Source organism: Lytechinus pictus, chromosome 8 (genome assembly GCF_037042905.1).
Source record: "Lytechinus pictus isolate F3 Inbred chromosome 8, Lp3.0, whole genome shotgun sequence".
NCBI classification, from domain to species: Eukaryota; Metazoa; Echinodermata; class Echinoidea; order Temnopleuroida; family Toxopneustidae; genus Lytechinus; species Lytechinus pictus.
The window spans coordinates 22,711,956-22,727,209 of NC_087252.1; the positions used below are offsets into that span (position 1 = coordinate 22,711,956).

Genomic DNA, 15,254 nt, shown 5'->3' on the forward strand with positions numbered 1-15,254 from the left:
ACATACATGAAGGGGAAAATTCAGACCATAACATACATTAATTCAGGACGACATGTAAAGTGGAATTATTTTCAGAACAAAGAAGGTTGCCACAAAAAAATATAGGAGACATTGGATTCACACAGCATTAAAGCAATTTGGTTTGGTTGTTTCTAATTCAAGGTCTATGTTAACTACATGTATTATCTGGGGGCTTCAAATATGCATGGTAGAGGTTTTACTGACATAGCACCATGTCTGCAACATGTACAAGCAATTGCATAGCCCACTGCAACACCTTTTTTTCATTTAAAAAAAAGGCATTGCACAGCCAACATCAGTATGTAGGCCCATATTCTAAAGAGTTAAACATCAATTATGGTTGAAATTTTTAAAAATGTACACAAAAGGTGCCACTTTTTTCTATGATTGATACTTGTTTGGTTCATCACTATTCAGTATGAAAATTCACAATGTCTGAAAGATATCACTTTCCTTGACAAACACAGGAAAATAGCCATGAACTTTCTTCTTTTTGTATTGTAAACTTAAGTTTGATGTGTTTGGATACTGATAAATTTATGCAGCTGAATGTTGAACCAGATGTCAACCTAAGTCAAAGTTAAATTTCTGTTTATAATGCTAGTTAAGGTCCAATTTTCTGTTGTATACATGAATCTTGAATCATCATTGTAAACAATGATTGCAATTCGTCTTTAGAATCATCGGACCTTTCACACGCTCACTCGAAAACTGTGATTTGAATTTGAATTCTGGAGCGAAGGCGGTATGTGTCCTTGGTGACTTCCATACGATGAGTGCATGACAATTGTATTATCTACTGAAGTGCTTGAAAGGACATGTAAGCTTCGCCCCCCAAAAGTTTAGAGGTCAAGCCTTTCACACCTGAAATTTGTACCGTACTTTGAGTGAAACTTAAATGAAATTCACCTCCGTAGTAGAATTTTTCAAATTCGTGATTGTGATTATCATTCGTGATTCTAGTTTGGTTTGATACGTGCTAAAAATTCGTCATTAGCCTTATTTTTCACTGGAATCAACATTGAAATTACGAAAAAAAAATTTACCGTGTGAAAGGGTGGTAAGTGTCTATCTGCTATGCAGGAATGCTAATTCATGTAACTGCAGTACCTACGGTGCTTGTCAATTCCATAACCACACCTCAGGATGCAATGTACATGCATCTGTTCTGGCATATGAGCACATATTCTTAACTTGCCGGGTCTAATTTAAATCTGACTCAACTATGGAAAGCCAATTGTGACAAATCTCCTAATAATACAGGTTCAATTCATCAGCTCACTTGACACTTGAATCAATCATAAGTCTGGGAATATTATCTAGTTTTTATTACCATCGAAGCACTAGGAAAGAACATTGGCAGCAAAAGAAACATACAATGTACAAACAAAATATTGCCATTTTCTACTTCCCATATATTCGGTGGATTCACAATACAGTGCGCCATGCATCTATCGTTTGCGGCGGACAGGCCGAAATTTGCAATGCATCGTGGGGAAAAGGTCGACATCTGTTGCGCACTAGAGCATAAGCATGCAATATGCTGCACCGGCCGGCCGACGCGGTGTTCGGCCGGTTTGCATAAAATTATGCTGTTAACCAGGGTCCAGGAGGTGGGAGAGAAATTTGCCGCATATTTATTTGCGAAATTTTGACTGTTTTTTGTGAAATTTTCCTCCCCTTTTTCCATATGGTTTTCATTTTCGAAGCATCCCGGTCACCATATAGTACACTAGCACTGTACGCTGCCTGCGTGCAATGTTGACCCCAAAGTTAGAAATTGGCCTGTACGCTGCAACCGATAGAGCGCGCACTGTATTGTGAATCCACCGAATTGTATCAGAGTCAAAACCTTGCTTACATTGAAGTGAACTTCAGAATACGCACCATAGTATCTTTTAAGAAGGATAATAATAGGCATACTGTGTAACATAATGTAACCACACACAGGTTTATAAACATAGCCATTACCATTAAATTGATTCATTTGCGACAAAGTGACATTTCTGTATGAAAAACAACAAAAACAAAAGATGGGGTAAAATGCTAAATATACTACACATATTTGATCCTCATTTTAATTGAATCCGTAAAATTCATTCAATGTTTAAAAACATATTTAAATAAGGATAATCATTGAAATAAAAAACAATTTCTAATTTCACTGTGGCAAGGTCAACAAGTGGAACTCAGTTATACATACAATTTTTATAGCAGCAGTGCTAACTTTGAAAAATAAAAGATTATTAATGTTTCAAAAAAGAGAGAGGAATGGTCCCTTATGTCTTGTTTCTGCTATGCCAGTGCGACAAAATCACTGCCCTTCGATGGTAATTTATTTTACTCTACGCACATGTTTCTATTACACATGTAATAATTTCTATCTATTTCAGGAAGATAAACTTTAAAAGCTTTTCAGGTATATATACAATTTAAATTTATGAAAATATTTGTGTTCTCAGTTTGAAAAAGAGTCTAACACATATTAGGCAATGCTTTTATTTGAGTGCGTAGTATACAAAATGTTTATGAGTGCTATGGACAGAATACTTCATTCAGTGAAAGATGAAATGATCCATTCAACGAGGCGTATTTGAATGGATCATTCATTTCATCTTTCACTGAATGAAGTATTCTGTCCATTGCACTCAAACATTCATTATTTGGTTCATATGACAACCAAAAATCCTTTCCATTTCATTTACAAATTTGAATAAAAGCGCATTCAGTCTGATCGTGGTCTGTTGATTGTCGCATACATTCAACACGCGCACTATACGTGTAGCGCCGGTGGTCTTGGCGCGCGTGCAATGGGCAAAATCGTATGGATCCAAATTTGCATGATAAATGGATCCAAAATTGCACAGATGATGTCACTGCAAAATGGGCTGAATGATCAATATCAAACAACCAATCAAATGACAAGGATCTGTCTATAGGTGTCATATAACAGCCCATATGGGGAGTGCTAAATGGACATAAAAAATACTAAATTAACATCCCTGATATACTTAATTGTTAGAAACATGAATGACAATGGAAAACATTTTTACATAGTAAGAGGCAAGTTTTATCAATAGTACTAAAAACAGAAAAGGGATATCATTGTAATATGCACTTGGCATAGAAGGATACACATTGTTATAAAGCTTCCATAACCATTTATTTCCCTTCGTTGCTGTCTTTGCTTGAGGAGGAAGGGTAATATTAAAGAACTTTTCTTTATATAGTCAACAAATATGTACAAATTATGATTCAAATGTCAGCAAATTATGCCAATATATTCACCGGTGGGGTCTAGCTGGATTAGACACAATGGCCCGCATTGTGAAGTCAGGTTTAACTTAGACCATGGTCTAACTCTGTGCTAAAATTATGGGAAGCAAAAAGTGTCAAAATTTGTATTAAGTTGTGTTTCTTACATGTATGTTTACTGTGCTATTTCCTGATTCATTGATGGTGAAGACAATCATCTATTTATATACTTCCTAGACAATTATGAATGATTTGAGAGCCAAATGAGCTGAAATATGATATCTCTACTGTTAGTGATTTATGTAACAATTGGCTATCCATACTTAAACCACAACTTTAAACCCGAGTTTAAGTTAAACCCAACTTCAGAATACGGGCCATACAACCCCACAATTAAACCTGGCAAGATCCCAGCTACAAGTATGATGTTCAACCAAGAGACAGGGATGTAGTGCAGGGTAAGAAATAATTGTCATTTCTAGGGGCTATTTCCTTTTCCACATTGGGACGATTTCAGAAATTGGCGGGATATTACTTTCATTTGAATGGCTACTTTTAGGGGTGAAAAGTAACTGTGCAGTATTAAAAAGCAAATATTATTCTTCTGCCACAATGAGAATATTGATTTTCCTAAATATTTTCCTTGGAACAGATATTGGGGTGACTCTAATAATGGTCGCCCTAAAGCGTGCATTTAGGGGGAATTTTAGGCCGGGGCGAATTGGGCCGTCATGAGGGCGAAATCACCCATCGCCCTCATGTCTTGTATTTCCTACGCAGAGTCTAGGCCGGCCTCGAGGCCACATTTAGCCAGCCTTGGCCCCGTCCCGAGTCACATGTTCAAAGTCTATGGGAGAAGGTTTTCTCCAGTGGACTATTGACTTGGAAGTACTGGCTTTGACTACATCCCTGCTCACGGATATTGTCAGGATTGGAATTGTTCAGCATATCCATAACCCATGATGAGATGTAATACATATATTTACAATTTATATTCAATTTTGCATTACGCCATACGGAGCTTAACTCCCTTGTAATGTTGAACTCATCAAATGAGTGAAAATATTCCCCAAGCTACAAGTATATGAATAACTCAGGCTTAAAGGGCCTACATGTATATTACATTTCAAAGCTAGACAGTGCAAAAAAATGATATGAATATTCACATGAAAAATTAATGCAATATCTACAGCAAAGTGAACAGGTATCTGACACGAAAGGCTTGCTTCTACTAAAGATCACCCTTTGGAAACTTCCCCTTTCATTTCATCTACAATGCTAAATAATATACACTTAATTGGTGGGTGTTTCACTAAAGGTGTTTATAAGTTATGAATCACTTTGCATGTGACTGGTGATTCTTTCTCGTGCCAAATGACATCCCTACATAGCCGACTATAGCACCTAAGAACAGGTTCCAGTCGTGCGTGAAGTTGAGCAGGGGGGTGTTTCACAAATAGTTAAGTATAACCTAGAGTCGCACTTATATGCCGACGCGTATGATTTGAAATGCGCAATCTTATCGATCAATACGCAGTAGTGCGCGTCCTCTTGGCATGATCTGACCAATGCGATCATGCCTTTTATACCGCACGCTACTAGGCATTTAAGTGCGACTCTAAGTCATACTTAAGTCTTTGCGAAACACCCCCCCGGATTTATGAAACATCCACCAGGTGAGACAAATACTCTGCCGTCCCATGACGAAGGGAATCAACCGGAATTAGTTCCTCAGTTAATGAGGAAAATGTGTCATTGTTTTGTGAAAATAGTTGTTGGCTTTTGACGCGTCTGTATTTCACAAATTGGTGACTAAACATGTATGACTCCAAATCCTTTTGCACCATGTAGAGCATACAGAAAATGTCCCAAAGTATGAAAAAAAGAAAATATGCTACCTTTTGTCGTGAGATGGCAATGTTGATCATTATCTCCCTAATCAATAAACCTTGACTTAAAAAAATCAAATTAAAGAAAAAAGCGACAATTATTGAACCCCAAGAAAAAGTTAGCTTATGTGAAAACAGGAATCAAAGAGTAGGATCAATGAAAGTTTGAGAACAATTTGGCAATTTGAAACCTGACTTGGTGGGTGTATCTTAAAGCTGACACTTCTTGTGTTTCACAATAATCCCTATGTAACCAAATTAGCACCTTTAAATATGTTCCAGACATTCATAGGCCCGTATTCTGAAGTCGGGTTTAACTTAAACTCAGGTTCAAAGTTGTGGTTTAAGTATGGATAGCCAATTGTTACATAAATCACTAACAGTAGAGATATCATATTTCAGCTCATTTGGCCCTCAAATCATTCATAATTGTCTAGGAAGTATGAATATATGATTGTCTTCACCATTGAAGAATCAGGAAAGAGCACAGTAAAATTAACATACAACTTAATAAAAATGTTGACACTTTTGGCTTCCCATAATTTTAGCACAGAGTTAGAGCATGGTCTAAGTTAAACTTGACTTCAGAATACGGGCCTATGTAACCAAATTAGCACCTTTAAATATGTTCCAGACATTCATAAAGTCTTTCCTAACTTTATGAACAGCTTCCTGAAACACCACCTGGGGCCTGTTTCACAAAACTTGTTATAATGACAAAGTTGCAATAAGTTTAAAGCTACTGAAATCATTCAATTTGATTGGCTGATGGTAGACATGTTACAGCAAATGTGCATTTGTTATTAAAACAAATCTTTATGAAATGGGACCCAAATCTTTCACTTTATGGTCTCTTTATTTTTGTAACCTTGGTTAAGTCGCAATAATCCAGTCTTAACATACATGTTGGTCCTACACTACAAGAAACCTCTCACAACTACACAAGGCAAGTTATTACAGTAATATTGTTCCACCTAATTTGTAGGCTGGGTAGGGATCAAAGCAAACTATCGCTAATCTCCATTATTTACATGATTTGCATTATAAACATCCCTATTAAGTGTTTGAAAAGGACTGTTTCGAATCAAGAATTTTCTTAAGAAATAAAATGAAGAGATTTCAAAACATATGATAATGTGTATATTGGAGAAAACAATATCATACAGTAGTCCACAATATTACACACATGGCAAAATGTACATTAGTGCTCATAAAAGTAAGCAAAAAAATACAGTCAAACCCATCTAAGCAGCCACCCATCGAGAGTGAAAACATTGACTCCCATTCGAAAGGAATATGTCCTAGACCCCGTTCTCACTAAACTTTCTCAAACTAGTCCAGCGGAAACCGGTTTAGGAAACCGGTTTGGAAGAACGATTGCTAGCGTTCTCATCTGATCACCCGAAAGTGCTTTTCAGAACCACTTCTCGTAAAGCGGTCTTGTTGCTACAGGAACGCTATCAGTGACAGTGGAGTGACGTTTCAAAAGAAATTTGAAACAGCACAGCAGACGGTTGTGTTCTCACCGACGCTTAACTAGTTGAACGAGGCAAAGCGAAATTGAAAACTACATCGCGAGGTGGTCTTCCGAACCAGTTCGGACAATCGCTTCCAAGGCCGCTTCAACTGTTCTCATTACACTTGTTTCCACTAAACTGGTTTTAGGACGGTAATGAGAACAGGGTCATAAAATCCGTCTACACTTCGCCACCTGTGTCCTGTGGCCACTGTTTCTGTTTCCATTGGGTGGCCTTAACAGATTTGAACGAACACCAAATAAGACAATAATACAGTACGTCACATTGCCACACCACTCCACTTAACAATGAAAAATAAGCCATGATTGTACAGCGTATTACAAATGTTTCAACAAAGGAGAGTGTATAGTATATTTTACAGAATTTGGTTAGCACCCATGTGGCTTTGAGTCCAGAGAAGGACGCCTTAAAAAGGAAAGTCAACCCTCAAAAAGGTGATTTTGCATCCTACCAGGTACCCATTTAGCACCCGAGTGGAGAGTGGCAAAGTGTGGATTGACGCCTTGCCAAAGGACGCTAGGCCATGGAGGGATTCAAACGTGCATCCCCCTGATTACAAGGCGAGAGGCAGAACCACTACACCATAGCTTTAAACTACACCACACCATATTGAGGGAGGAATAAAACTTACTTTACATTAGAGGAAAATATCCCATATTTTATAATACAATTTTTTGTAAGTAGTGAAACTGACTTCATCAGCTCTCTCATACGTGTTGTGCATATAAATGTTTTCGGAAAATAAGTGAAACTTTGAAATGACTTTCTTATATTCCATTCCATTTTGAATTTTTTTTCATCATTATGCTTCCTTGATTTTTCTCTATATATCCAAATTATCTTTAGAGGGGTGACTTTCCCTCTAGTCTGGTCCATGTTAAGTAGTGTTTGAGCTCAGTCGGTAGAGTGGGGGATTCGTATTCTGGTGACCCGGGTTCGATTCACACTTGGTGCGCTAGTGCCCTTTGGTAAGGCATTAATCCTCATTACCAGGTCCTTAGGAGAGGACCTTAAGCCATCGGTCCTCTGGTTGCTTGCTTACAAGCATTCATTTCTTAGCTTAAAAAATCCCCACCAATCAAACCAATTTATTTTAAGTGCTATCTCACAAAGAAATGGGAAATGATTAAAACCTTTCATTGGATGGATGATGATGATATATTCCCAAATACTTTCTTATAATTAGCCATTATTTATAATAATTTTACCTTTTTTTTTACTAATTCTTTGTAAACTAGGGGTCAATGGCAGTGTCCAATATCTGGATGGAATGCAGAATCCAGAAAAATGCTAGGTGTTAAGTGCCAAGAATAGGCCTGCATACAGATTTGCAACAATGTCATGTGATAGTCACACCATCGAAACTAAATAATTCTTATAATATTAGTGTGAAGTGCAGAGAGAAGAGAAGTCGTCTAGTAAACTATCTCTGTTCTCTAAAAGATCACTTTTACTCAATCAATGCAGAGACTTGCATTTATTGCACAATGGCAAGTTAGGGGGCCAAAATGAATTTTTGGAGAAAAATGGAGAAAAAAATGAAGAATACAAAATCTACATGGACATCACGTTTTAAATCACAACACTATACTTTCATAATTTTCCTAGTAATATCTAGGACATTATCTTTCTCATGAGCCAGGGAATGAATAATTTGTCTATACCAAGTATTTTTTCACGATTAAAAAAACACTAAAATAAGCATGGGGAAGAATGTGTTTATATGATGCTATGCGAATGAATTCGAAAATTTATATGTCTTCATTTACATGATTTTGGTAATATTTTACTTGAACAGCATATTCACGAGTTCATGAGTTTTGCATAGCCTCATTTTATATACGGGGCAAGAGCTGAGGGGTGTTTCGTAATGCTGTTCGTAAGTTAAGAGCGACTGGTGAACCCTTCTTCCGCGCTAAATAATCCCCAATGAACATTTAATGGTGAATACCATTTACCACAACAAATGATCACCAGTCATTCATAAAATCACTCTTAAGTAACGAACAGCTTTATGAAACATCCCCCGGATGTTAGGAGTGATTTTTTTTTCAACTGATGGGCAAGCAAAATTGAAAAAAAGAAAAGAATTAAAACGACTTTATATATTTGATTTCATCTAATAAAAGATCATTTTAAAATTCTTCCTAATTGCAAGTCAAACTCCGAAATTGAAAATTCCATCTCAGAAACTCTGAGACAAAGGAATCTAAAATGTAGCAAAAAAGTACAATAAATCATTCAATGCTCATGCAGCTTTAAAAAAAAATGCAATTCATTTTAGAGGCCGGTGCAATTAATTACTGGTATTACAAATCAATCACAAAATTCACTGAACGGTTGGATATTAATTTAATTGAATTACTTGCAACTGCTAAAAATTGCAATTGATTACAAATTACAATCACTGCCTGAGTTGTGATTGATCTGGGAACCAAAAATTAAGTTGCGATTGATTTCAAGTATCATGCACTGCTCTCTTATATTTGGCAAAAGAATGAGTTGTAGTTTTTGAACATCTGATCTTACGCCCCCCCCCCCCCCCCACCCCTGCAATCTCCAACTTATTCACTGTGAGGAGAAAATGGAGCTGTGCAGTTCAGGAACTTATCTCATTTTGGAGATCTCATGCTGAATCGAGAGATCTGAATAGACAAACCAATGAATTAATTTGGTCCTTCAACACCATCCTTCGACCTGTGTTGTATATATTCATGTATTTCAGAGCAAAAGCATATGACCAACCTATCACGATGAAATGAAGTGAAAAGCATTGCATGCAACAAAATTCCAGCGTACTGCCATTTTTTAAATCAACACTGAAATGACATAGAAACAAGACATTTCCAGAGACGATGGGTTAAGAATGCATCTTCAATTCTCATAACATGATCTTCAAATTTTCTCTGTCCCAGTCATACTCCAACGCCTTTGCCTGGATCTCGTCATTATCGTTGTACTTGACGGTATAAAAGGTGTACAGATTGTTCAGATGACCGAACTGCTCTTCGTCCAGTTTCAACAACTCACTTGCTGTACTCTTATGGACAACCTTTCCCTCATACCACTTGTACAAACCATGCTTTCCAAGGCTACAGCGATGGCGAATGTGCCGTCCAATGATCGCGTCTCCAGGGAAATCGTCGTCCTTGTCAACCTCCTTTTCCATCTGTGCCGCTTCGTCATTGACTTCTTCCGGATTCTCAGTATGTTCTGCGACTTCTGTCGTTTGGGGATCCACATCTTCGGGTTGTTCCTCTGTTGTGTCATCCATTTTCTCATCAACAGTTTGTTGCTCATCGGCACTTTTCTCCGCCAGTTCAGCAGATCCCTTCGAGTTTGGCTTTTCGATTTCCTTTTCGGCCCGTTTTTCGAGGAAGTCGTCATCTTCTTCGTTCACTTCGGTGCCATCTTCTTCACTGTCATCTGGCTGCTGTTTGACACCTTTACTTCTTGCAGAGGATTCCGATTCAGAGTCTGTCTTTCTCCGCTTTGGACTGTTGAGCTTTTTGACAAAGTCATTTAGTGATCGTTTCTTTACCTTTTCCTTTGGGGTTGTTTTCCGCAGATCCCCAAAAGACGTCATCCCAGCAGCAAGAGTAGCAAAAGCTGTATGCTGTGATTTCTTGGGAATGCTGTCATCATCATCATCATCACTGCCACTGTATGGTGAGTCCATTGTTGATGGTTTATTAACCTCTTCATCAGTAGTTGGGGATTCCCTCCTTTCCCTCAAAGACCTATATGAACCTTCCACCCTCTTGGGTAAATCCTCTTTAGTTTTTCCACTCCTTGTAGACCTTGTGGTTCTTTTCTTTTCTCCATCACTCAAGACTTCTTCAGTATTGTTGATCTCCTTCACAATATCATCTCTTCTACCCCTGGGACTTCTCCTAGAGGTCTTTGAGGTTACAGAATCATCTCCATCGAGGTTACCAGAATTCTTTGGGGATTCTGAAGTGACTTTTTTTGAAGGTTCATTCTTCCCAGAGCGCAGGTCAGCAGATCTCCGTGGAACAATTTTTGTGGAGCCAAATCTGCCTGATTTTCTCCTTATGACCTTTGAAATCTTGTCATCTTCAACCTTTTCTTCGTCATCATGGTCATCATCCAGCTCATCATCTGCATCTTTATCCTCGTCAGAATTTTCTGAAGAATGGCTTTGTCTTGGAGGTGATATCTCTATCTCGCTTTCTTCATAACAGGGTTCACTCTCTAGAGCTCTCTTGACAAGAACTTCACTGATTTTTGTCAGGGACACTGACAATCTACTGGAAAAAAGTTTTTCTTTGTCAAAATCTTTGATTTCTCCTAACGGTTTCTTTGGGGAATCTTTTGATAGTACTGGCCTTGGAGATGTACTCCCCCTTTTTGGCCGCGAAACTTTTGGGATAGGGGTAGACTCCTTTCGAGATGTATTACGAGCAGCATTGCTTGGCGGGACCTTTTTGGCATTTAGTCGTTCCACTTTGACTTGTGATTTTTTTAATTTGTCTTTCACGCCTTGCTTGACTTGTACAGTTATTTTCTTAGTTTTGGGTGAATTCCTGGTTTTTCTCACTGGCATTTCCTCCTCACTTTCTTCTTCTTGACCACTATTGTCCTCCTCTTCATCATCATCATCTTTGATATCATCTTGGATTTTTTCATATTTCACAGATTTTATGACTTTATCAAGCACTTTCTCAGCTTTTTGAAGATTCTTATTTATCTTATCGGTCTCACTTTCGAGATAGTCCAAGGCAATTTTCAATTCTTTCTTTATGGTATGTACCACTTTGCTGATGGAGGTGAAAAGTTTAGTAGCCTCAGCTATATCCTTCTTGATCATAATGGTCTTTGCAGACTCACTTCTCTGAGACTTACTTCTTGTAGACCTACTTCTCGGAGTCTTTACTTCACCTTCCTCAATGCTACTCTCGTCATCCTCATCATCATCATCCTCCTCCTCGTCTTCATAATCGTCTTCATTCACATCTTCATCATCATCGTCATCCTCATCTGGATTGCTAGCGTCATCAGATGACTCAAGTTTCCTTTTACGAGAACTCCTTACGGAAGATCTTTGGACTTTTGGAGGAGTTTTCTTGATCGGGGCTCTGCTTCTTGTACTCCTGGAGGGAGCAGATTGCCTTGTTGGCTTCTGACTTGAGGCTGCTCCTGCTGCCTGGGTAGCTTGCCTAGAAGGTCTCTTAGGTTCTGGTTTAACAATTTTGCCAATAGCAGCTTTGGCTGCGCTTCTAGATGAAGTCTGCCTTGGAGGTGGTGACGTTTCATCGGATTCCTCCTCATTGCTCCCAGTATCCTTTGTACTCCCATTATCCTCATCATTCTGTGTGTCCCCTCCATCCTCCATATCCTCATCAACACCCCCACTATCAGCAGGAATTTCCTTTTTCTCACCATCACCATTACCAGATGAAGATGACGTTACCAACAACTTTTTACTTGGTGTCTTCTTTACTTCTGTGCCTTCTTGGAGATCCCCCGAGATATCCATATTTTCCTCACTGCCATTCTCTTTGTTGTCATGATCTTCAATGTCATTCTCTTCATTGTCATTCTCAGCATGATTCCCTGAATAGCCATCTTCAATATTAGCTTTGTTTCCCATGTCTGATTTCCCGTCAATTTCACCGCCATTGAATAGTCCTGCGGTTGGCGTATCCACACCCTCATTGTTTTTGTTCTTCGAAGGAACCACTAACCCAGGAAATTCAAATTTTTCGAGGAGGTATTTCTGAGCTACAAATAAGCTCCTATTTTTCTTCCTAATGGTCTCTCTCGTCAATGTGGTACACCACTCCTCAACCAGCGTTGCGGGAAGGGCACATTCATCTCCCCACCCCATTATTTTCTTGATCCATCCAGCAACGTTCTGGTACGTTTCCTTGATACGAGTCACATATTCACTTAGCTCAAACATCAATCTGTTCGTAACCCTGCTAGGACTTATCGGCTTGGGAAACTGCTTCTCCTCATCACAAAGGACATCACCATAGATTCCAAGCGACTCACATTCTGGTCCTATTGGGAAGCAACCTGGTACAAGGCACTCTACAGGCTGCGAGAGCTCGTCGTCCGTCTGATTCTCAAGATCATCCACCTTAGCTCTGATATCCCGGCAGAATTTTTTGTGCGACTGGTTGCGGATTTTAGCTTTGCCATCGGACAGGACAGAGATGGCAGTGTCCAGATGGGGATCCAAAGGAAGGCGTTCATCCTCCAGGAGATCGATGATCTTCTGTACCCTGAAGTAGGAGGCAATGCCATCTTCCCAATGGTCTGCAGCATGGAACAAAGACAAAGAGCAAAAACATCAATTTTAAAGCTAGGTCAGTAGTTATAGCAAGCAATGTTTTATAAGAAACTTGGTATTCAAAAAAGGCGAACTGTCACATCACTGTTGATCTACATCTGGTTGATTTTCCACCCCAACAAAAAGTTGAATTGAATAAAAATAGAAAAATCCAACAAGCATAATCAAAACGATAAAAATCTGATAAAAAATAAGAAAGTTTTGCTAGTTTGATTATTCTCTTTTTATTCAAATCAACATTTTTGGGGGCTGGGCTTGACTTTTAAAGGAGAATGAAACCCTTGAAACAAGCTGAATTCATATCAAAGAAAAAAATCAAAGAAACATATTGTTTGAGGAAGATTGAATGAATAATAAGAAAGTTATGAGCATTTGAATATTGCGATCACTAACGCCATGTAGATCCTCCCATTGGCAATGCGACCAAGATCTGTGATGTCACACGACTACAACCAACTCCCTCATTACTTTAGTACTTATTTCACTTATATTCTCACTTTTATAGAGTCTATCACAAGGTGAGGTGTTCTCTTTATGAGAGGACAAGTACAGAGGTTTCACAACATTATATCATTGATGAATCGTTTGTCATATGATTAGAATGAGCAAAAAGATATGTTTTGGGGTATATTTTCAGTGTCCAAAAGGGGAGAGTTGTTCATCTGTGACATCAAAGATCTTGGTCGCATTGCCAATGGGAGGATCTCCATAGCATTAGTGATCTCGACATTCAAATGCTCATAACTCTTCTATTGCTAGTCCTATTTTACTCAAACTTTTGTTGATCTTATTCTTTGATTTTTCTGTTTTCACAAAAGCTAACTTGCTCCAAGAGTTTCATTCTCCTTGAAAGACCTTATTGGAAGCAAAAAAATGAAGTAAAATTATACATGTTCACCAATTAAAAGCTACAAGCTACAAAATACAACAAACCCAGTTTCCTGCATTTTTAACGCTCACCAGCTATTTCTGTTAGAAATATTCCTATAATTTGCAAATATCAAAAATGGTTACCATCGTGCTATTCATCGACAAATATTCCGACGTCATCTTATGTAGATGCACCTGTGACTACATGCAATTGTATGTAGAAAAGTCACATTATATTCTTGTTATCTACATATAGTTCACAAATTCAAATTTTTGAAAGACAATTTGCAAAGGGAAATGTCTTAATAGTGCTAACGTCAACATTAACCCACAGCATTATGCCATATTTTGGGTACTCAAACCTGCAAAAGGTATTCAAACTATGTACAGTAGAAGCTAAAAATGTAACAGAACAAAGTTCAAAACAAGCAAGGAGAAATCTGCACAGGTTTGTGAATGATCATATGAAAAAAAACTGAGAAGAAGTCCACCCTGACGCAAGAATGGCTGTGATAGAAGCACAGACATAAAACCATACAGGCCTGGCAGCAAACATTCACCTAGAACAAATTTGAGTTTTTAAACAATCACATTTCACAATTCTGAATGGAAAACAATGCTTAAGATTGCTAATAATAAAGAGGCATAGCTCAAAATTGAAAAAAAAAATGTTTGGCACTGATACATAAAGCTTCCTATATTTTTTGCTGGGATATTGGCTGATGAGGTTTTGTCCTGTTTGTAAGGGCACAGATACACATAACAATAATGAGCATAATGATACTAACCTGGTCGGATATTCTTCTTGATCATGTCATCCAGTTGTTCCTTGGTCAATGTCTCCTCAAAGACCCTTGCGTTCACTACTCGCTCCATGGTCGCAGATCTAGAGGATCCAGCTACAGCAGCCTATGGTGTACAGTATGTGTGTGTTACAGAGTGCGTAGTTTCTGCTTCAGAAGAACCTCAAAGACATCAGTTCTGCAAGAAGAGATGTTGCTAGGCATCAGGTTGGATTAAGCAATGTTGACAGGAAAGTGACTCGACAGTTACAAAAAAAATAAAAATCAAATGCTGCCGGTGTTTAGACAAAGAATTTTCAAATTTTGCCAGTGAACAAAGTGGACCGCTATGATAATGTTTTTTACCTCGTAAACTATAAGATTCAAGATTATGTCCAACTAGCTTGATCAGACGTCGTGCAAAATATAAAAAACCCTCTAGTAATACCCTCAAAACGGTGGAATAAGAACAAGACTTACCTACATGTACAAACACATTACTTGAAGGAGAGTAAGGTATATTCTGTTCTTTTTATGAAGAATTTTTCATTTTTATAGAAATCAGCACGTTTACAAATTT

General features: G+C 38.1%; 1 protein-coding gene across 1 annotated transcript; it reads right to left on the bottom strand.

Moving 5' to 3' along the window:
* Positions 1 to 8,766: 8,766 nt before the first annotated feature.
* Positions 8,767 to 14,875, bottom strand: LOC129266212 (muscle M-line assembly protein unc-89-like). The gene is made up of 2 exons (XM_054904045.2): positions 14,681 to 14,875; positions 8,767 to 12,988 (listed from the first exon to the last, which is right to left on the bottom strand). The coding sequence occupies exons 1-2, from the start codon at positions 14,766 to 14,768 to the stop codon at positions 9,585 to 9,587; spliced, it is 3,492 nt and encodes a 1,163-aa protein (XP_054760020.2). The 5' UTR covers positions 14,769 to 14,875; the 3' UTR covers positions 8,767 to 9,584.
* Positions 14,876 to 15,254: the final 379 nt, after the last annotated feature.

Bases quoted from the DNA above. Each gene is read 5' to 3' on its own strand.
- LOC129266212 (XM_054904045.2), bottom strand. From the start codon at position 14,768: ATGGAGCGAGTAGTGAACGCAAGGGTCTTTGAGGAGACATTGACCAAG. The intron at 12,989-14,680 runs GTTAGTATCATT...TCCATGCTGCAG, and splicing joins CAAGAAGAATATCCGACCAG to ACCATTGGGAAGATGGCATT.